We start from the raw sequence: 22,288 nt of genomic DNA, 5'->3' as shown, positions 1-22,288 counted from the left end.
CTCTCTCTCTCTCTCTGGCTGGGACACTTGCCTGAAACATGGCACCGGAGTTTCGGGCTTCCAAAGGGATGATGGGCGACCTTGTTGCCGTTCGAGGGACACGGGCCGTCATAGTTTGCGAACAGCGCAAGGATTTGCGAGCGATGCCAAGTTATCCGGGGAACCGAGGAGGGTTCGGTTGAAAAAAGGATCGAGTTCCGGGGACACTTGTTTGCTCAATTTAATTTTTGTTTTTTTGAAAATTATTTAAAAAATTCAAAGCATCCTAATCTTTACACAATTTAATACATAAATGCAATCTAAATGCGAACAGAATATAAAATCATTTTATTAACCTGTCGGTGTCAGTGAACGTTTCGAAACGATCATCATAAATTCCACTGAATCACGAATGAAGCCCATAAAAATCGTTTACGATGTTCCCGTTCGCTCTTCGATCACCGGCGATTAACATAAACGAACCCGACCGTGGGTTAGCGCTCATAAATTAGAAAGTTCGAACACTATCGTCAACCCTGACGGCGCGCGCGCCGCGCTTTTCGAAATCGTGGAAGAGACTCGAGAAAACGTCGTGCGCGAAAACGAAACTAAAACTATATATGTATAATGAAACTTATATAGTTATAGTCGACTGTATAGTTAACGCGTGGAAAACGCGGAACGAGCAAGACGATGACTCACTATTATAAATTTGCATCGGGGCCATCGAAATTTCATGCCTCGATTGTCGACGCTTTCGCGGCCGCGCTTCTCGATCGCCATCGCCGATTTTAACCCTTTACGGTCGAGTGGGGGCTCTAAGGTCTTTCCACGTTTCGAGATAATTATTATCAAATTTACTTTGATAAAATAACTCAAAAATAATGAAATAACTAAAATAACTCAAATATAAAATAAAATAGTTAAAATATAATGAAATAACTAAAATAACTCAAATATAAAATAAAATAACTCAAATATATTGAAATAATTAAAATAACTCATGGTCGGTGCTTAACCGATGGTTAACCCTTTGCAGTCGGAGCCATTTTAACTGAAAATCCAAAATATTTGTTCAGGCTTATGGTGTTTCCACTTTTTACAATCTAGAGCATTTTATACATTATGAAATTGAATTTTGTGACTTGTGCAACTGTTAACAGCTATTAACAATTTTGCTATATATATTTTGGATTTTCAGTTAAAATGGAAATAACTATCATTTAATCATTAACCACCTTTTAACCATTAACCATCGATGTTTAAATCTGCTCGAGCCAGCTCAACTTAATCATTCCGCCCCAAAGCGGAATATCAAATGAAGGGAGCCGAACGTCGTCTCCCGTCGCTGCGACGGCCCTCTCGTTCCCTTCGAATAATTCATGAAAATAAATGGAATTATATAGCAACTTATTGCTTCGACGAGTCTCTTTACTGGGTCAAGACGAAAGTAAAACCTCTGCGAGCCATTATCAAGCTCTTTATCGGGTCGTTGCAACGGCAACGCCGCTTCTCGACGTTCCCTGCAACGTTCCGCCTATAAAATTCATCTGAGAATCATTTCTTCTCTCTCCGCTCTCTTGTTAACCCTTTGCAATCGACGCCATTTTAACTGGAAATTTGAAATAATTTTTTTGACATAGTATCTCTGTTCTATAAATCAAAGGGTATTTTTATGCATACGAAATTGATTTTTGTGACTCGGATAAACAATTTTACTATTTAACAATTATTCAAATAGAGACTTTGTTGGTTTAAAAATTATCTAAGTACCATACTATAGCTGGTCAAAATAGCAATTTTGGATCTAAGCTTAAAATTCGTTCCGAGTGCAAAGGGTTAATAAACGTTTTAATAACAAAGCTGCGCGTAAGCTTGACAATTTTCCTTTAAATGAAAATAATAGAGAAAAATTGTAGAATATAGCAAAACAAATTTAATTGAATAAAAGTGATCAGGCTATGGTATTTTCGCGTGGCTTATAGCATTCCCCCAATTCCCATGAAAACAGCCGTCGCGTGCGACGTCTCCGCCATTCACGCAGAACTTTGTCGCCGATTCGACGATGCGGCGCTCACCTTGCTCCTATTATCTTTAAACGCAGGCGTCCGTTGGAAGCATCTGGAACGCCATAAGCAACGGAGAAAAACGCGGAGACGGTGGTAAACGCGCGCGAGAGTGCCTCGTGTAATTGTTAACGGCGCGGAGCCAGATCGGTATGCAGATGAGAGAAACGTACGCTCGCGCGCCGATGAAGAATATACGTGTCGATCGTGTGTCGCAAGGCGGCGTGTCGTGATTTCGCAACGATGTAATTGCAGAATTGTCCATTTTCTTCATTTTCATACGCATTCCAGGGTCCCCGCGCGCGCGCGACCCGTTAGTCATAACGTGTATCGGCGTCGACGAGTTTCTCACGTTCCATTGATTCATGAGACTCGCGAAAGCGTTGCGCAACCGACGGGCTATTTTGATAATTGAGTTGTTGCCGTGATTGAGCCATTGTTAGACAAATTGTTGGTCAAATTGAAACGAGGCGCGCGCCGATGACCGTCCATGCGATCTCGCGTACGATTTGTCCCGATTTCGGATTTCTAACGTTGCTTGCGCGATTTAAATTGTCCCATACAATATCCCAGTAAACAATTTTTATAAAATTATAAACAAACGCTAATTTCCTATAAACTATGTAAAAATTTTCTAAAGGGAATATCAACGTTAATATAAATAATATCATCGTAAAGGAATATCAACGTTAATATAAATAGTACCATCCTAAAAGAATATCAACGTCACTATAAACAATACCATCGTAAAACAATGTATACGTTACTATAAACAATTTCATCGTAAAAAAATATCAACGTTAATATAAACAATATCGTCGTCGCAAGACGTCTTTTACTCGAAGAGTTTCCCCGGCGAACTTCAACGGGCGATTAATAGATTAATTGATAGGGGACGTAGCGAACATTGAGATCAGTCTTCTCGCGTCGGATGGATTTTAATTCGATCAGCGTGCTAATTTATTCAGGATGGACTGCGACAAGTGAAATTGTCGAGGCGAGAGATATACCGGTTGGTGATCGTTTCTCGCCCAGTGTATCTCGATAATGAGCACGAATTCGTGTCTCGGGTGATTGCCGCCCAACATAGGCCAGCGCGGTAATGGTTCTTTGAAAAGTTCAATGCGCACACTGACACACACACACGTACCTGTCCAAGGAAACCGCAACGAGACTGTACACAGAGGCCGCCACGGAAACGCCCTGTATATAAGCGACGGCTTTGCACATGAACCATCCCAGGAACCATGCTGAAACAGAAGCAAACGGTTCAGTATTTCGGGCCGGTCGACGCGGAGACTTTGCTATAGGCAAGCCTCGTTTTTGTTTGAATAAATTCAGTATTATTTTAGTAGTATACTCTTAGTATTCTAAAAGAACTATCGGCAGGCATTATTTTCCATTTTGGAATATTGTATCTTTCTCATAGTTGCAGAATTTAATCATTTTTTCTGGATAGCTGTATGGAATTATTAATTAATTACCATAAATTATAGGTTATAATATTTAAAGGTTTGAACTGGATTAAGATTCGTTCACGGTTTGTTCGATTCGTGCAAAAATTAGGGGTATAAATTGGTATCAAATATGACATTAGTGTAGAAATATACTAGTCGAATATTTAAGGTTATAGTCAATTTTTTAAATTCAGAAAAATATGAGAAACCACTTCTTAATCGTTAAAGTTAAAAATAATTAATTTAATGATTATGGAAGCAAAAAAATATTATTAACTATTTTTCGCAACAATATTTCACCGTACGCAACGCCTTCTTCGAACCATAGTTGCTGGCACCCGATGAAAAAATCATGTTTCGATATACATATTTATCCGTGTCCCAGTCGGTATATCGATTATCCGAGAAGTTCGATTGGAGCATATAAATGGGAAAAGTAGCTGGAAGCACTTACTCTGTCTTATGAATAACAAATACCCCCGTGTATTATACAATGTTCCGTACAGCGTATGAATTCAAACTTCTTGTTTAGCCGATGCTAGTTTTATTATTGTTTCGAAACACGAGATCGCCTCTCTCTCTCACTCTTTCTCTCGCGGAGCTTTTATATAGAAATTCCGGCCTCAAAGCAATCACACAATGAACGGGTTTAATTACAATACTGCAGACACTTGTCCTATTTGTGGATAAGACATGTATATGATGTGGATAATACATACAACATTTTACTGCTACTATAGTACAGTAATTGTTGTTGAGGTTATGTCAAGGTTATGATTTTTTTTGCAGCTGTATAATAGTTGCTGTTGTATGTATAACAATTACTACTATAGCAGCAATTACTATGTTATAATAGCAACTATTATGTTATATATGTAATGGCACCGACTATACAGTTGCAGAAAAATTCAGCATAAATTGCCATAGAAATACTATATTCCAATAACACTTCCCTGCATTAAAAATACACAAAATTCGTTGACATATTTAATGAAACTGTCATTGATTAAAAATATTAATTTTCATCACTCGTCAATATTTTTACAAGACATAAATTACAAACTTATGTGTTTCTTGCTTTCTACTCTAAACAAAGCCAAAACAAAGTAATTATAATTATAACACTTACAATATTTAATTTATAATATCTAAATTACTGCAATAATAATAACGATATTATTAAAATCTCATCTCGATGCATTATTTGATCTATACTTAATTGATAAAAATTATTGCAATAATAATATCAAAGTATTAAAATATAACCTTCATAAACTGCTTAAAATTCTTAAAATTATTAAAATTATTATATAAAAAATCTCATGCTTACTATGACTTATAATTAACAAAGAGAACGTTTATTTTGCAAAAAGATCCTCGGTGGAAGATATGAACAAATAATCATCCTCGCGTCTACTAATTTCGCGTATCCACGTGGCGCTGTACCCTTGACACAACAGATCAATAAAACAATAGTTCTCCGGCACGTGTCGGCCGTGTTGCATAACAGTAGTATTGCTTTTTATTGTCATTGCACTATGAACGCCAGCGTGCCGGCGCCGTTCTATGCAACGTCGTGTTCGTACACACACACGCACGCACGCACTCGAAGCCGATCGGAGCGTTTCGCTTTCAATTTACTATCCTTCGAGCGTGTTGCGTTAGAAAGTCACGCTTATTCATTAGTGAGTCATCAATGATAGACTGCAAATTTTCAAGATAATAATTGCTCATTACCACACCGCTTTATCGCCTTGCCTAGGCTCGCGTAATCTTTATTACGTGATTTCACAGTGCCCCAACCACCGCTGCGTTTAATTTAATACGTACACTTAATCCCTGTCATTGTTAATTATGTTTTTTGATAAGAACAAATACGTGCAAATTGTCCTATAATTAAGTATTTATAGCAAAAATGTATTCAAATTTATAGTAACAGAGGATATTGTATTATTCATATATAAATAATTTGTTTAACTTGTTAGAGTTTGTAAATCACTATTTTGTAAACAATATACCATTTTTTGATAAATAAGTACATTTTTGCTAGATTTTTAATTTATAATTTTAAAAATGGAAATGTATATAATATAAATCATAATTATCGAAAACAGAAAAGTTTTATCTGATTTTATATATAATTTATTTATGTCGCGATAAAAAGGAAATGGTACCGCGCGAAAAATACGTCAAAAACGTAGAACAACATTTTTCCGAGCCGAAGTTCATTTTCGAGGGGACGAAAAGGTGAGCCATGAACAGACGCGTCAGCCGTCAGCCATTCAGCGGCACGTGTGCCTTACGAACTAAATTGGTTCTTCAATATCTAATATCGTTACCGTACGCATCAAAAATATTTCGGATCAAATCAGCCGATATTAAATTTCAATGTTCTCCCATCGCTACGGAAGCTCGGAGCACCGGCTTCAAAAAAATCGCGCAACGTTCCACATTCTTAAGTAATAGACAAAACAGTTGATGAAATTATGTTTTATATTTCATCATGCATATTTATCGAACCATGCCCAATCAGGTTAACACCAGTTCCCGTCGTTTCGACATCCATCAACCGGCGGATACATTCGGAAAAGTACAAAAACATTTTATCGAAAATTCGGTGGAACATAACCTACTAAATGGAACAATAGAACTTGGAACAATGACAATCATTAGTGGATTAACATTGGAATCCACTGGCAAATATTTTTGGAAATATCAAAATAATTATTACAGTTGATTCGATATTCAAAGACAGAATTTATTTCGCCTATTAGCAATTTTTTGAATTTTCTAAAATCGAAAAAGCTGTTCACTAAATCGTCGATTAATATAAAGAAAAATTGTAGAAAAAATCGACGGTACTGTATCATATAATAAATGGTGAAAAAGAGAAAATATAAAATATCGAATACCGTATTAATTTGGTATTTTTCGACGGTAATAAAAATTTTTATTCCGAATGTACCAAAGCGAAGATTCATTCATTTATGTGAGTAAATAATTACGTGGACGTTTAGAAAGTTGCAGAATTATTTTTTCGTCCGATATAAAAGTCAAGGGTTAGGTGCCGTTTGTAATTGGCCGGCCGCGCGCCACCCTGTATAGGTGCCGTTCGCATCGGCTCGCAAGGATTACAGAAAGAGCTTTGTTTGCGAAGTGAAGGGTTCCCGGCGACGGAGACCCGACTAGAAAGGAAACTTCCCGTAGGCCGTAGATCAAGTGTTGCGCGAATAATTATTTATTGGATCGAATACGTATCGCGCAGGCCCCGGCATCGATAAGCTGCGCAGCCTGTGTCAAAATCGGTATCCACGGAATAATAATTCGCTCTCGAAGGCGTGCTGCGGCGCGCGGGGGCTGTGCCGGTTTCCCCTCGGCATCGCGCGGAAAGTTCAGGCATCGTTTCACGACCGTTTTTCGATCGGGTTCGGCCGGATAATTGGGCGCGTTTCCAGTGATCGTAGATTTTCGTGCCGCGCGGGGACTGGTTTCCCGAACGTGTCTCTGATCGCCGTGACGAATGCCGACGTGGTCTCGCGATTTCTGGAAAATCAATCGGCCCGGACGATGCACGCCGATCTACGAGCTCGCAACCCCGAGCGGCCGCCATCTTTACACGTCCATTTTGTCAGAATCGAGTGTGTCGAACGGCAGTGCAACGAGACAGCTCGGTAGTCTGATTTTCGATACTCTTCTTGTGGCTATGGGCAACTCCATAAATTAGGAGAAATTGTTGGATTTTATAGAAGTGAATTTGAGTGAAAATTAAAAGAACAGGGATGCAATTTTTCAACCCTTCACGATTTATTTAGCGATAATAAATTTATATAGAAATTTGAAATTTGCAAGTAGAATTATCGAAACGAATTCTAATTAAATAGACAAGTCTAGTTTTGCATAAAAATTTGTAACAATTGATATGAAATTAAATCAAGATATAATATCTGTAAGTAAATTTATAAGACAATTATATTCATTTCATTAGGTTTACAACAACTTTATATATAATACCAAGAATTAAAGATAAAAGAATGCAGTTATAAAATAAAGTTAAATAAATATAATGACAGTATTTATATTAATATAAAAATTGAAAATATATTTATAATAAACTTCCTACTCAAATACAGTAATTCAGCTACTTTTTAACTACATTTATACCATTCAAGGGCCTATCAAATAACAATATTAATAATATTAATAATATTAATATTAATAATAGTAAATCGTTGTTTCAGTATTTTCTAGGTAAATTTCGCGTCGCAGACAAAGGCCGCACGTATTTCTTTTATTCGCGAGAACGGCTGCCGACAGGATTTCCTGCGCGAATATTGGGTAGGCAAGATGGCGACACACAATTTTCATTCGCCGCCGCGCGATGATTTTCGACCGAGACGTGGGCTCCTCGAGCGGAATCGGAATCGAAACTGCCGCGAAAGCACTCGGAATTCCTAAAGTCACTCTCTATATCAGCCGGCGACGCGCGGATAGGAGATTTCGGGAGTTTTCCGCTGAATAAGTCTCTCGCAGGACGGAGACGCGGGAAGCGTGTGGATACTTCGGATGGAAAGTTTCGAAAGCCTCCCCCGAGACTTTAAAACGGCGCCGCGGTACGAAATCAATGAAACAGGAAGTTTGTTGAGAGAAGGGTTGCTTCTGCAAATGAATTTTAGATAGTGTGACTTATTCGATTTAATGTTGCTTTAATGGTAAATTGTTTTCATATGGTATTGCTTCAATCGTGAATTATTTTAATTTCATATTGTTTTAATCGTAAATTGTTTTAATTTAATATTGCTCTAATCGTAAATATTTTTAATTTAATATTATAGAATCATAAATTATATTAATTTAATATTATAGAATCATATAGAATCATAATCTATTAAAAATTTATCACAACTTAGACACCCCTTAAAAATTTATTCAAATCCAAATTCACTATAAAACTTCAAAACCATTAGATTTTACATAAAATTCCACCCCTATTAAAAATTTGCAATAAAATTTCGCAATACCTAAATCCTCCGCGACAATTATTAATTACTATGAATTCCACCCCTATCCAATACTAGAATTCCTCCAAAAAATGAACTAACCTTCAAACCTCCATAAAAATCCATAACAACAGCAACTTAGACTAAAAGTTAACCATAAAATACTCCAATAAAACAGACTATTATTCAACACAAAAATACTAAAGCTAGAAAGAGGGGTCCAGCAAGAGTGCCATCAGCAAGAATGATCGCAAGACATACGAGCCTAAGCGATTCTTCAGAGAGGACATCAGAAACAGGAAATGGCCGAAGAAAGAGGGTTGTGCTCTTGGGGAGTCGCGTAGGCGGAAAAATTGAAGACACGGAAGAGCCGTGAAGATGAAATCGTCTAGGGTCAGAAGAAAGAGGGAGGGGAGAGGAGTGGGGGGTGTTAGGCAGGGAGGAAATAGATTGGAAAGTTCGTGAAAAATACGTGAAAATCGTAGCGGCGAGAAGGCGGGTTATAAAGAGCAGCGAGGATTCGATTTAGCGATCGTTTCATTGGCCGGGGCTCGCTTTGTCGACGAGGCCGAGGGATAGCGATAAGCGAATCTTTCTAGGAGCGAGGGACCCATAAAACGATGGTGTGTCGGCGCCATTATAAGGGGATCGACCGCGCGCGATTGCGAGAAAAGAAAACTGCAGTTCCGAAGTTGGCGTAATAAAAAGGGGTAGGACTCGGGACACAGGAAATGTTTGCACTCGAGACGGGGTGGATTATGCTATGTTGTTAAAATTGATCGAACGGTGGAGAATCGATCTATGCGTCGCGTATAATTAAATTGACGATTTTATGGGATTTTTTGAAATTATGCATTTAATTAAAAAGAATCGATGCATTTCGAAGCAATTCTTGCTTTAACACAGTTCTTTCTATTTATTTATTTATTATTATCATTACCTGGAACCATAAAGCGGGCTATACTACTCTTTATATTATATGCAATAGTATTTATATTATATGCAAAATATTTTAGAAAAATATCATCAGTAAATATCGTAGATTTTATGCATAAGCGACAAATAAATGCTGCTAATTTTCGTTTTGGAGAAAAGTTCGCCGTCAATTAAATATTAAAGAAAGAACAAAATATTAAAAGAAGAATTAAATATCAAAGAAAGAACTAAATAATAAAGGAAGAAGTGAATATTAAAGAAAGAATTAAATATCAAGGGATGAATTGAATATTAAAGGATGAATTGAATATTAAAGGAAGAATTGAATATTAAAAAAAGAATGAACTATTGTATTCTATTTTAGAAGGACAGCGACAAAGACGCCGGTTAAAAAAGCAGGCGGGTGTACACGGGTTAACTATTCCGCTGAGCGTGCAGTCCTTTGACGAAGTTGAAGAGTATCGCGTGCACTCTATATCGGAGAACACTTCACTTATTACCGGGGATCCTCCAGCTATTTTCAAGAGAGTCAATGTTTTTGTTTACTAGACAATTTCGCCTGACGGAGCGCTGGCGACGTTGATCCTCGCGGATCCCGACCATTCCTGGCCGGAACGTTCTCCCATTAAGAGAACTAGCTACTTTTGAGGTTAGGTTATGTTAGGTTATGTGTCTCCCATTAAGAGAACTAGCTATTTTTGAGGTTAGGACTTTTGGTTAGGTATTAGAAATAGGTTAGTATTAGAAATGCGCGAGAGGGGTAGCGGTTTACCACGAGAGACAACATTTTTTCGAACGTCAGAGGTGGAATAGAATTCGAGGAGCTCGGACCTTCGAAAAAAAGGTGTGAATAGTACGAGGCTAAATATATCAGTTTTTTCGCCACTAAATATATCAGTTTAATACAATCCATACATATAACCTCACAATTCGTCGCTATTACTAACGACATCGTATGACGCCCCAACAGTCGTAAATTACAGAGCGTTTCTCCGCGAGGGGCGTAATTCACGGGGGCGGATAATTTGTTTAGTCTATTTCCGCGGGAACGGCGAAAAGAAAGGTGGCGCGCGGCTTTTTGCGCGCTGCGGCGGCGGCGGGTCGCCGCAACAGATTAACTAGAGAAATAACTATCCGGCCGTTGATGTTAAATGCCACGGTTAAAGGCGCGGATAGCCGAGTAATGGAGTAAACTTCTCTAGCCGCGGTCAGTTTACGAGAGATACGATCGGAGAGAGAGAAGGTTATTACAACACCCGCATTAATCCCTGCCCCGGTCCCCGACGCGAATGGTACTTGCCGGCTGGCTGCGAGCGGCGCGGTGCCTGTGCCTCTTGCGAAACGGATCGCGGGGACGTATTCTTGAAAATTTTAATGACAGCCGCGCCGATTCGCATTGACGGGCCAGCGGAGAGTTTCGCGTGTATGCCGAGCCGCCAGCCGGTGTGCTCGCGATCGAACCTAGCTACCGTTTGAAGCAGCAAGTTTCCGCGTTGGTTAGAGCCAGTTCGACTGGGTACCTCGCACTCGAGGAGATTGCTGAAACTGCTTTGTTCGATGCCGGAGCAAAGCTGGAATGCAAATCAGCCGGAAATGATTAAGATGTTGTTATCTCTTGGAAGATTGGATATAAGGGGTGTATAGATTCAGTTTATGCTTGATGTAAGTTAATGAATATTGATGGGTGATGTTAAGATGATAATTATATGAAAATGTTATGGAAGATTGTTCAATATAATTTTATGGTATTATGTGGTTAAGGTAATGTATTATTTTATTAATTAAAGAGTATTATTATATTGCGTTAAATAAATTGGTTATATAATATTATAGAATTGTAGTAAGTAATGTCATATGATATTTGAATATTATTTTAATACAATAATGTATATTGTTATAGCATTATTGACTCGGTAAAATTCCAAAAAAATAGATAAACATTCACGCAGTTCCAGCATCCGGAAATGAATTAAAACCATCTCCATTTCGCATAAAAGTCCACAGTTTATTAACAATGCACAATGTACAATGCATCGCTGCATAGTTTAATACACGTGTCACAGCATTAGTCATTTTGTCGACGATCTAAGTATCATTGAACCTAACACTGCAAAATGGATAATGCAAAGTAGGTATAATGCAAAGTGAACTCACAAAATTTACATATAAAGTCTACAAATTAAATGATAAATATATACTTTAATAGCAGATCGAATAACCTCGAATCTCACAATCGAACAACAAAAATAAAATAAACCATGCTTTTGCACACTAAATAGGAAAAATACTATAAATCAGTAAAAATTATATATCAAAATTAACTTATAAAAATAAGTAAAAATGCAGGATTAACAATTCCCACACCGTCAATAGTTCCGCGTTTGTTTGAGGAAAGATGGCCAACGTGGTGAACCGTGTTTCGCACGTGCTCCATCAAGTCGTGAATTTATTAAAACCATGTAACACTCGTTCCAGTGCTCGATCACAATTAGTTGGACTCATTCTACTGATCGACTCTTATGACGCTGCGCTTCAAGGCAACGTAATCAGACATACCGACGCGTAGATGTTAAAATGATCTTGTTTTTCGTTTCCAGTCGCTTTCATGCGCACGTGCTCCACCGCGATAACATCAGGCAATCTTGATCCAGATCGAACGCGCCTACCTAACTCGAAAAAACGAACGACTGCTATTTTTCCACCTTGCGAATTCCAAAACGCGCAGATTTAATACATCGACGTTACATGATCGATTTTTGTAGTGCTAGGTATGGTACAATATTGTAGTATATGTATTGTTATAGTACATATAGATATTGTAGTATATGTGTTGTTATAGTATAAGTAATGTAAAGAATGATGTGACAGAAATTTAATTTTTAGTTTCGCATGGAAAACTTGCCAAACTATTTCTCAATATTTCTTAATATTTTTTAATTTTTGTAATAATTTGTAAATTTAATGTAAAGAAATATTTTTATTATAAGATGTAAAATTGCTATTTCCTTGTGACGTGTATACACATGGTACGCAGCTAACAGGTTAATCACATTGCGAATTGTTGCTCGTGGGAGCACAGTAAACGATATTCCACGGAATATCGCAGACTTGGCGATTCCGTGCCGTGGGACAGACCGCCCTATCGACTCATCGAAAAACCCGGGAGAAGAAGGAAGGAAGAATGACGGCCGCGGCACCGGCGCAACGCTAACGAACGGATCGAGCGAAAGGGCATAGCCACGTTCGCCGGCTAAATGTCAAAAATTTTCCAATCACCGGTATCCACGGCCCCACCGTTTCGTATAACGCGCTGCTGCTCGCGTACACGATTCTCCGGCGTTTCGCGTATTACTTTCACTATCCGCGCGGGCGCTCCGGCGACGGCCGCGTAACGTACGCACCGGTGTTCCCCGGGCCCGCATGAATAAAGAGCCCAACCTCGAATAAAGGAAAATCCGCAGAGAATGGAGTGGAATTGGCGGCCACCGTTTTCTGCCACGGATCGACGATCCGGCCGCCAGTCGAAACTCGTTTTCACGACCGTCGCGGAACCGAGCGTACCTTACCAGCGTCGAACGACATGTGCCAGCGTCTAGAAATTGTTCTTGGCAATTTCAGTATTCTTATTGTAATAATTAACAAACTGTTCTAGGAACAATAGAGATATTTTACGATAATAATGGTATTTTTATATTAGTCAGAATTTTTGTAGAAAAGTTATAGAATTGTATAGAATTATAAGGTAATTATAATGTAATTATCATAAGAACTATACTGCTTGCGCAATGTTTATTTTCCTATTACTATTACATAGCGTAATGATTAGATCGGTATCTGCTCGAAGGTATTTACGCGTCGAAGAATTTCAATTATAAATCAATTAATTCTTGATGGAACCAGTCGGCGGTATCTCGATATTTTTCTATCGTTCTCCGAGTTGTCTGCTCGCTGTTGCTATAAATTTATCAATCCGCAGTTTAATTATAATGTAGTCTGTGTTTCGAAATTGATCGGTGAACTGCGGATACCGTGCAGTTATTCGAGACAGTGATTTATAGAGTGAGTCCAGTTATTGGTTGGGTATTCTCATATTTTATGTTTCAGGTATTGTTTCATAGCGTGTCGGCTATTATGTTCTTTCGTAGTATTTCATTATAGTCTATAATTTGACTATTATTTCTGGTAAAAATTTATATAGAATCTAAAATGTGTATATTGTACTTAAAATATATTTAACTATTAAGAATATAAATATTTTATCTGAAATATATATTTTAGGTTTTACAGATACTTTTAATAGAAATAATCGTTAAGTTTTGGACTATGATTAAAGTATATTATATCTGAGACTTGTATATATTATATTATAATATTTGTATACTGTCTTATAATATATACAAGACTTATCTATATTATATTACACTATTTACATGTTATCTTATAATATATATAATACTTCGTGTATAAGATAATACGAAATATATAACACTTAAAAAATAATAACCCCAATAATAATAAATAAATAAATACATATATTATATCATTTAAATATTTAAAATATTTGAAATATGTCGCTTCGATCCTCAAATGCGGACCGACATTAACAAAAACGTTGTACTTGGCGTCGGCCATGTCGTCGGAAACATTCTCGCACTCATAACCGTAAGTTTAATTGCGGGCCTGTTACCTGGTAATTGAGACAAATAGTCCGCCGGACATAATGACCGCGCGAAGCCTGTGCCCGCTTTAAGAGAAACTTAATGAACGGCCCCGTCCGGATAGTTGCGCGGACCGCTTCTCGACCCTGATTACAGAGGACCAGGAGAGGAGGCTTAAGGGCTTTGCGTGTCAATGATGGCCGCCGCCGCGTACGATCGCCGGTCTTTTAACGTTCGTTCGATGCCTGTTACGCATTATGCAACGGTCCGCTTAATTAGCTAATGCTGTCCACTTGAAAGAAATTCTACCGATTAATTGGGTACACGATACGCCGGTGAATTATGGTCGCGCCACGTTCGTACGCGCACGCGGACGGCTCGAATTAATCCAATTTGTTGCCAATAAAAGTTGGCATAATTCGCGCGCGTCGCCTAGGGCTATACTTACGGAATTTATTCGAATCTGAGCTTCGTGGTATAAAGAATTTTATTATGAATTTTGTAATGAATTTTTTAGTGGTTATGACAATTTTATTCTCTGCCGTAATATTTATCGAAATAGAAATCAATCGATTCAATTATGCAGCTTTAAGAATTTAAAGAAATTAAAATTGAATTATATAAAATTAAAATTAAATTGTATATAATTATAAATACGTCTATATAATAGAATAGTAAATATAAATTATATATAATCGTATATACATATTTTAATATAATAGAATAGTAAATAAAAGTCGGCGATCGCGTGCATTGTTCTCAAAGCTGAACAACTTTTGCCACGTTTCCGCCGCTGCGATTCGATATTAAAAATTATGCTCGTTACACAACCATCGCGTGAATTGTCGCCGGCGTACCTTCGCACCAAACGACGCGAAACTTTTCACCGTGCGCCGCCCTTAATTGGATAAAAATTTCGCGCTGTTTAACGTTGTATCACGCGCGCATACATTTTCGCGTTTCGTCAGAATTTTTATCGCGGCGATATATTGTGTACGTAGGTGCCGGCCGTGAATTAATTAAGTGAAATTTCCTACGTAACGCGTTTATCGGATACCGCGCGCGGCCTGTTAATTAAAATATTTCGGCGGTTGCAACGTTCTTCTTTCCCGGCCGATATCGACGGCGGGATCCGATAACGGCGAACGTAAGAAGCAATTAAAGATAATGCTGGCCCCGCGATTGCGTAAACTCTCGCGGTCCGAATAGCCGTTTGCAAATGAAATATGGCGGCCAGTTCGACAGCGAGAATTATTTAAGAAATTGTGAAAGACGGTGGAGATCTCGGGAATTATCACAGTACTATAATAATACAATAATATAATAATCCAATAGTAAAATAATATAATAATCCAATAGTAAAATAATATAACAACAGCACAACATTAACATATTGACGCACTAAAAAAACTGTAACACAAAATTCAATTACTTCCAAAAAAGGAGTTTAAAATCCCAAAAAATAGCGAAAAAGACCAGGGTAAAATTCGTCATTTCGATAGCGTTAATTGCGCGCACGTGTTGCCACGAAAAATCCCCGGAAAAAATCGGCTAATTGCGAATCGAAACGAACGCGACTGGCGCGGCCCGTTTAGCCGTAATAAGCTCCGGCCAGGTGAACCGTCCATTTCTTCCGCAGTCGAAAGATTAAACGCAATTTACGGGATACGGTTTTTTTCGACGCGGAAAACCGACGAATAACGAGGGGCCGGTAAAAACCGAAAATGGAAGGAGGGGGACCGCTTTGAAAGGAGGAGAAAAACCGACTGGTCTAAAAGTCGAGAAGAGAGAGAGAGAGAGAAAGTCCCTGACGAAGCCACTTTTTTCCCTCGGCGAGATCGAAGACCACTCCACGGAGGCTCCTTAAAGGTTCAAGCGCGGCTAGTTTGAATTTCAATTTAAAGGCGAGAATCGACGACTGCCCGTTCATTTTCCTGTCCCCTCTTGAGGGACACTTCAATTGCTGCGGATCAAGTCGCCCGGTCTCCGCCGAAAGTATTTTCAATCGTCGCCCGGGTCCGATCGACGGGCCATCGATGTTTTGTCCTCGACTGCGCTCTCCTCTCTCTCTCTCTCTCTCCCTCTCCCTCTCTCTCTCTTTCTCTGTCTTTCTTGCTCTCTCTCTCTCTTTCTTCTTACCAATCGCAGAGCTCGTTTCTCACCTGCAGCATGTCCGTTCCTCGTTCCTTTCTCAACGCTCTAACACTGCCGCGTCGACCATCTATTATGTTTTCTTAATTATTTCTTGCCTTTGTTCTTTACTTAGTTTCGCCGAGATCAGCGTGAATGTACTTGTTACGGAGGAGATCAAAATTGAGAGATACAAGTGAAGGTGATAATATAAATAAAAAGAGAAATGTCACAGATGAAAAAGAAATGAGTTAGGTGAATTAAATTATTGTATTAGGATCATTGCGTAACGTGAAAAATTAAATAATACTTGATGCGATATAACTTTGCTTTTTAATTCGACGGATCTTGACGTAACTTTGATACTCTATTAAAATAACAAGTATATATTTATTTAGATTTTGATCAATTTTTATTGCAATATAATATGTCGAATAAAGTAATCAAATTTCAGTAATTGCAATAATTATGAATTATAGAATTTCAAACATGTCGAAGAATTAATTTTGCTTGCAATAATTGAAATATCAAAAACGCGCATTTTATAGGCATAACCTTAACATAACCTTAAAATAGGACAACAATTTGAAGATTTAAAAACTGTCACTCGTGCCATTTTTTTCCTGACCCATCCACGCGATAATTTAATTTCGCGACTTTTATAAATGCCCGACTCGCATCGTTTCAATCAGTTGAACGATTCCGAGGAACAAAGAATTCGAACGAATCGAGTAGAGTCGCGCGCCTCGTAGTCCCTCGAGCATCGAATTCGGAGGAAATCCTGTTTGATTACCGGCCTGACTCAATTAGCAAGTGGACTTGGCTGGAGGTTTGATGTCATTAGCAACGAACTTGTAGGTCCGCGGGTCTTTCTACGGCACTGAACGGGCCGACCCGGATACTCGAAACGGCAGCAATAAGAGCAAGTCGACAAGAAAAACTCGATTTAACATGCTCCTCGAATGTGTTCGTTTCTCAAGTACACTGTCTGTATTCGCACGTGTGACGCGCACACTCGCCTGTCGCGGATTTTCGGTACGCGATCACCCTTTCGGAGTCGCCGACCGTGTGAAGTGATCGGCGAGGTGTAATTTCTAGTTGCTCCGCGCAAGGACAGTCGACTTTCCATGCCCTCCGCAGCCTGATTGCTGATACCCGATGTTTTGATCGTGTGTTTAGTGACATTTCTGCCACCATAATTTACCGATATTAATATTCATGTGGTAGCTCGATCTCGCATTAGTTTCTCTGTAATTATTGAGTTTAGCTCGATGGAATTGGTGGACTGGTCTTTGATTTTTTGAGGCATTCGAAGTGTCGTAATTTTTCTGGTTTATGAGATTGTTAGTAATTTTCCTGGTTTATGGGATTGTTCGTCATTTCTCTGGTTTACCATATTGTTAGTAATTTTATAGGTTATTAAACTGTTCGCAATTTTTCTAGTTTACAATTCTCAAATCCTAGGGTCCACGTTGACCACTTCAAATAATTCCTAAACAATAATTATACAATACAATTAAACAATAGTAACTAAAAAGTAAAGTATAATAATACTAAATAATAAAAATACAATTAAATACTAATAATAAATAATTCCTGGTATTATATGAATAATTCCTAAAGAGCCTGTATAAACCATCAATTCGTAGAAAAAAGAAAAACCAGCACTGTCCTCCAAAAATTGCATATCAAAGACTATTAAAAAGTTGTTTCCTTTAAAGCACGTACCGTTCAAAATTGCGCAAACATTTCCGATCAATTGGAGCACAATGAAACCGGTCGGGCGCTCGGTTTTTCAGCGATCGACGAAATCACGTTCGCGTGAACGCCGGTCGGCGGTCAAGGATGCTCGGCGCACACGTGACACCGCCGGGCCATTAAAAAGCGCTGAGAACGTCATTATAATTGGTGAAATCGGCGGCGCTGCTATAAACGGCGGCCGCGTTCGATCGGTCCCCGAAGGGTTGCGAAAGTCGCAGGGACATATAGGGTAAGGAAAATAGAGGCAAATCGGTGCGCAATGTCGCGTGACGCCCAGGAGTTTTCGCATTACGTGCGCAAGGGGAAGGTGCAGAGAGGAGAAGGGGAGAGAGGGAGAGGGGCTACGGTGCATGTTGGGCTGTTTCCATGCGCGCGATACGATCCGGTCGCTCGAAAGTGCACAGCGTGCACCGTCGTCGTGTAACCCGTTCGTTTCAAGCGATACACGTGGCCAGGTTTAGCCAGCCTAGGAGATAATCGACTCGTGTCCCCTTCCGCTCCCTCTTCCCCTGTCCTCCTTCTCTTCCACTACTTTCGACGTCGCGAAAATCGCGTACGAATTGCTGTTCCAAATGAATTGTCGATATCGGCCCGATACAATTTGCACGATCCGATCGCGAACGAACGCGTCAAAAACACCGGTCCGGCTCAACGACCGTTAATTCCCGATTGGTCTGATAAGAGCGCCACGAAAGCACGAGTTTCTCTGTTTCTCGGTGTACGAAGCCCGATTACTGTGCCCCCGTGTTCGAAATAGTTAGAAGCTTTTGCTGGTGAAAAGAACTTTGGCAATTTAATTGACGATTTTAAAGAAATTTAAAGTAAATTTAAAAGATTAAATTAATTTAAAAGAATTAATTACTGTGCGCCTGTGATTTGCAATGATTGCAAGGAGGCTACTGTCTTCAAATTACTGTGCACCCTATTTGAATCTAAGAGGTTAAAAATCTGACAGGTATGATTTGAGATTTGAGGTTATGTAGGCCTATTAAAACTACAAATCCTTGATAAGAGCTCAGCAACCAGTATTTAATTTTCTATAAAAATAAATTATTAAAGAAAACTGGACAATTTAAAAATCGAAGATATATACTCGAATCGCCAAATATCAATAACTATAAAAATAAACTGCAAAACTCGAAAGACAACAAAACTTTTACAGACGTCTTTGACACGTCTTTTTCCATCTCCTGGTACAATACTCATAACTCCCGCAACAAGATTTCCAGTCCGGATATCGTCGATACGTCGGCGTTCCTTGTCGAAGTCCCCGCACAAGCAACCCCTCACCGTTCGAAGCCGTTTCATACTGAACGGAAGCATTCGCGGAGCTATTCGCCGAGCTATCGTCTTCCATTATCAGAATCGTTTTACCAGAGAGAATGCCGAGAATACCATCGACGGATTCTACTGCAAGCTGGAACTTTTGAAAATAGCGTCGTTTAACGGCGAGAAGTCTGTCAATAGGGACTGTTCGATCCGCTTCTCGGTCATTTTCCCCCAACTACGCGTGTACACTAAGAGCGAAGAGTCGTCTCTCCTGTTGACAGTTTCTGTTTGCATCCCCGAGCGGGTTCTTCCAGCAGCAGTGTATTCACGGAGAGAGAGAGAGAAAAAGGGAGAGAGGAGGCAACGGGTATTCACAGAGAAAGAGAGAAAGAGAGAGAGAGAGAGAGGGAGGAGGCAACCGGTTCGCGAGTATTGAAGGAATTACCCCCTCGACATTGAAAATCCGAGCGGGGAGAGAGCAGTGTAAACAGACGACGCCGGTAATCGCTAGCAGCGACTGCGAGCGGAGGAGTATCATCGGCTAGACGCGGGGCTGTCCGGGCCGCCCCGGCCACGAGAGCCGACTTCCAATCGCATTCGACGGAAATCCCGTGAAGCATCGCGGGATCAAACTTGTAGAGATTAAGTTCTTCGCGCGGCGTAATAAATCACGGTGATCCCCGAATGTTCGCGTCGCGCTGGACCGTAGAGATTAAATCAATCCTTTTAACACGACGGCGGAGTGTTTGACGATTTCACCGTCGTGTCGACGACCTCGACGAATTTCCTCACATTTACATTATATTATATTATAATATGCTATAAGGATGATATGACGGATTTTGTCAAATTTATATTATATTTTATTATATTATACTATACTATAATTATATTATATATATCTTCATTGTACATATTTATTATATACTATGCATCTCTTCAAAGATATGCATTGATTAACACTTTTTCGCCCTTAATAATTTCTTTGTTAACGAGAGACAATTATTGTTCCATAATTGTCTTTATTTGTTTTCGCAAATTTTAATAACGAAAGATTGAATTTTTGTTTCATACTTATATTATATCATACTTATATTTTACATTATGCAGTCACATTTATTATTTATTACGCAATATTCGTCATAAATCTGTAAATCTCTCGTCATTATACTGCAAGGGGTTAAATATATAAAATCTTGTTAATTAAATTTTATCTGTCATTTTGACGACCGAATTAACCCATGATTGGTTCAAGTATGAATTCATATTGTTGTTATTACGTAGATGTTTATCAAGTGTCAATCATTTATTTGTTCATCGTGAGATCGTGAAAAATTCAGCAGAAACTCGTTGTTGTTTTATGACCGTTATTATTGGTTACGGCTTAGTTGAACGGCAATTGCCCCGATGATTGTTAGTTGCGCGATAAATAGACCTCGGCGGCCGTCATGCAAATTTGCGGTTTCGGTGATCGGGACTGGGAAAACTGGAATCTGATAAGAATTCAAGCCCAATTAGCGTGTTTGCAGACCTGCGCGAGCGCGCCTGTCTTTATACTTATCTCTCTAATGTTTCCTGAGGTATTTGACTTTTATGGTGGGCTCGCTGTAACAGCTACGAACCATATTTAGAATAAAGTAGAATTGAAAAAGTGAAATGAAATAGAGTGGAATGAAATAAAAAATAAATTAAAGCCATAAAATAGAATAAAATAAAAAATAGAATAAAATAGACTAAAGCCATAAAATAAAATAGAATAAAATAGACTGAAGCCATAAAGTAAAATAGAATAAAATAGACTAAAGCCATAAAATGAAATAGAATAAAATAGACTAAAGCCATAAAATAAAATAGAATAAAATAGACTAAAGCCATAAAATAAAATAGAGCCTCATCTAGTACCAAACAGAATGCAACCGAATCGAAACATCCGATCGCAGATCGGCGGCCATTTTCGCTCCGATTGAAAATAAATCTGCACAGTTGCCCCGTAGCGTCTCGTCGGCAAAATAATGCCGTAACGACCCGGCAATAAAAGTTATCTTCGAGCAGAAACAGGATTTCCGATTTTTATGGCTAATGGCGGTAAGGGAGCGCGCGGGCGAGCGTTGTTGAAAGCCATCGGTTCCGCTAGAATGCAGAATTTATGTAATGTCGAAAGCATCCCGATAAAACGATCCGCGGATATTGTTCCTATCGCGATCTATTACGGCTGCCGGAAAATTCGGTAGGAGGGGCGCACAGAGAGGCAAAAGGGAGAAAGAGAGAGAGATGGAGAGGAAAGAGAGGATGCGAACGGCTTTCGGAAGAATCGTCCCAGCCAGACGCCATCGCAGTCGTCTGCACACCGTGAATGCCATTATGACGACGCTCAGCGCAAACAGCTTTATCAGCGCGTTCGACGGTCGGGTGTGTTTCGGTGTCACTTTTGTACTTCCAACGTTCGAAGGCCACCTCGAGCCATCTACGCGCGTCTGCACCACTCATTGTCGGTGTGATAACGTTCATCTGTTAACCGTTTCGACAATAGCGCCGTGACTGCCCGGGAACATTTTACTCGGCCGACGTAAACGCTCGATACCATGGGAATTTATATTAATTTCTGTCGAATCAGAGTTCGGGTATTTTGTGTATTTTAGAATGGAATATCCCGTTAAAGGGTTAAACCATCTGTCACAATAAATTCGCAATAAATTCGCAATAAATCAGTGACGCAACTGCTTCTAAAAAGTCATCGCCTGCTGCCCGCGCTAGCGATCGCTTAACGGTGATTCCTTCGCTCGAGTTTGCCGCGAGAACTTCCCCGAACAGTGGCGGTTGCAACGAAACTTGTTGTTCCCTGATTAACTTGAGGCCGCGTGGAAAGTTTCGATAACTTTATTGCGGGTAACTCGCCGGATAAACTGCTATAGGACCGCTGTTTGCGCGCTTCTTGAATCAGACGTTCCGGGTCTCGGACTTTTGTCAGCACGATCATAAACGGGTGCGCGCCGCCGCTTCCACTTCCGAGTTTTCAATCTCTCTCTCTCTCTCTC

General features: G+C 39.3%; 1 protein-coding gene across 1 annotated transcript in view; it reads right to left on the bottom strand.

Annotated features, from left to right (window-relative positions):
• Positions 1 to 22,288, bottom strand: part of Sifr (SIFamide receptor) — a 64,363-nt gene that overhangs the window by 37,890 nt on the left and 4,185 nt on the right. The window contains exon 2 of the mRNA XM_078196628.1: positions 3,196 to 3,295. Within this exon, the coding sequence (XP_078052754.1) occupies positions 3,196 to 3,295 (100 nt within the window). The remainder of the gene's footprint in view (positions 1 to 3,195; positions 3,296 to 22,288) is intronic.

The sequence above is a fragment of the Augochlora pura genome, chromosome 3 (genome assembly GCF_028453695.1).
Source record: "Augochlora pura isolate Apur16 chromosome 3, APUR_v2.2.1, whole genome shotgun sequence".
NCBI lineage: Eukaryota > Metazoa > Arthropoda > Insecta > Hymenoptera > Halictidae > Augochlora > Augochlora pura.
This window is presented reverse-complemented; position numbering and strand designations above follow the sequence as displayed.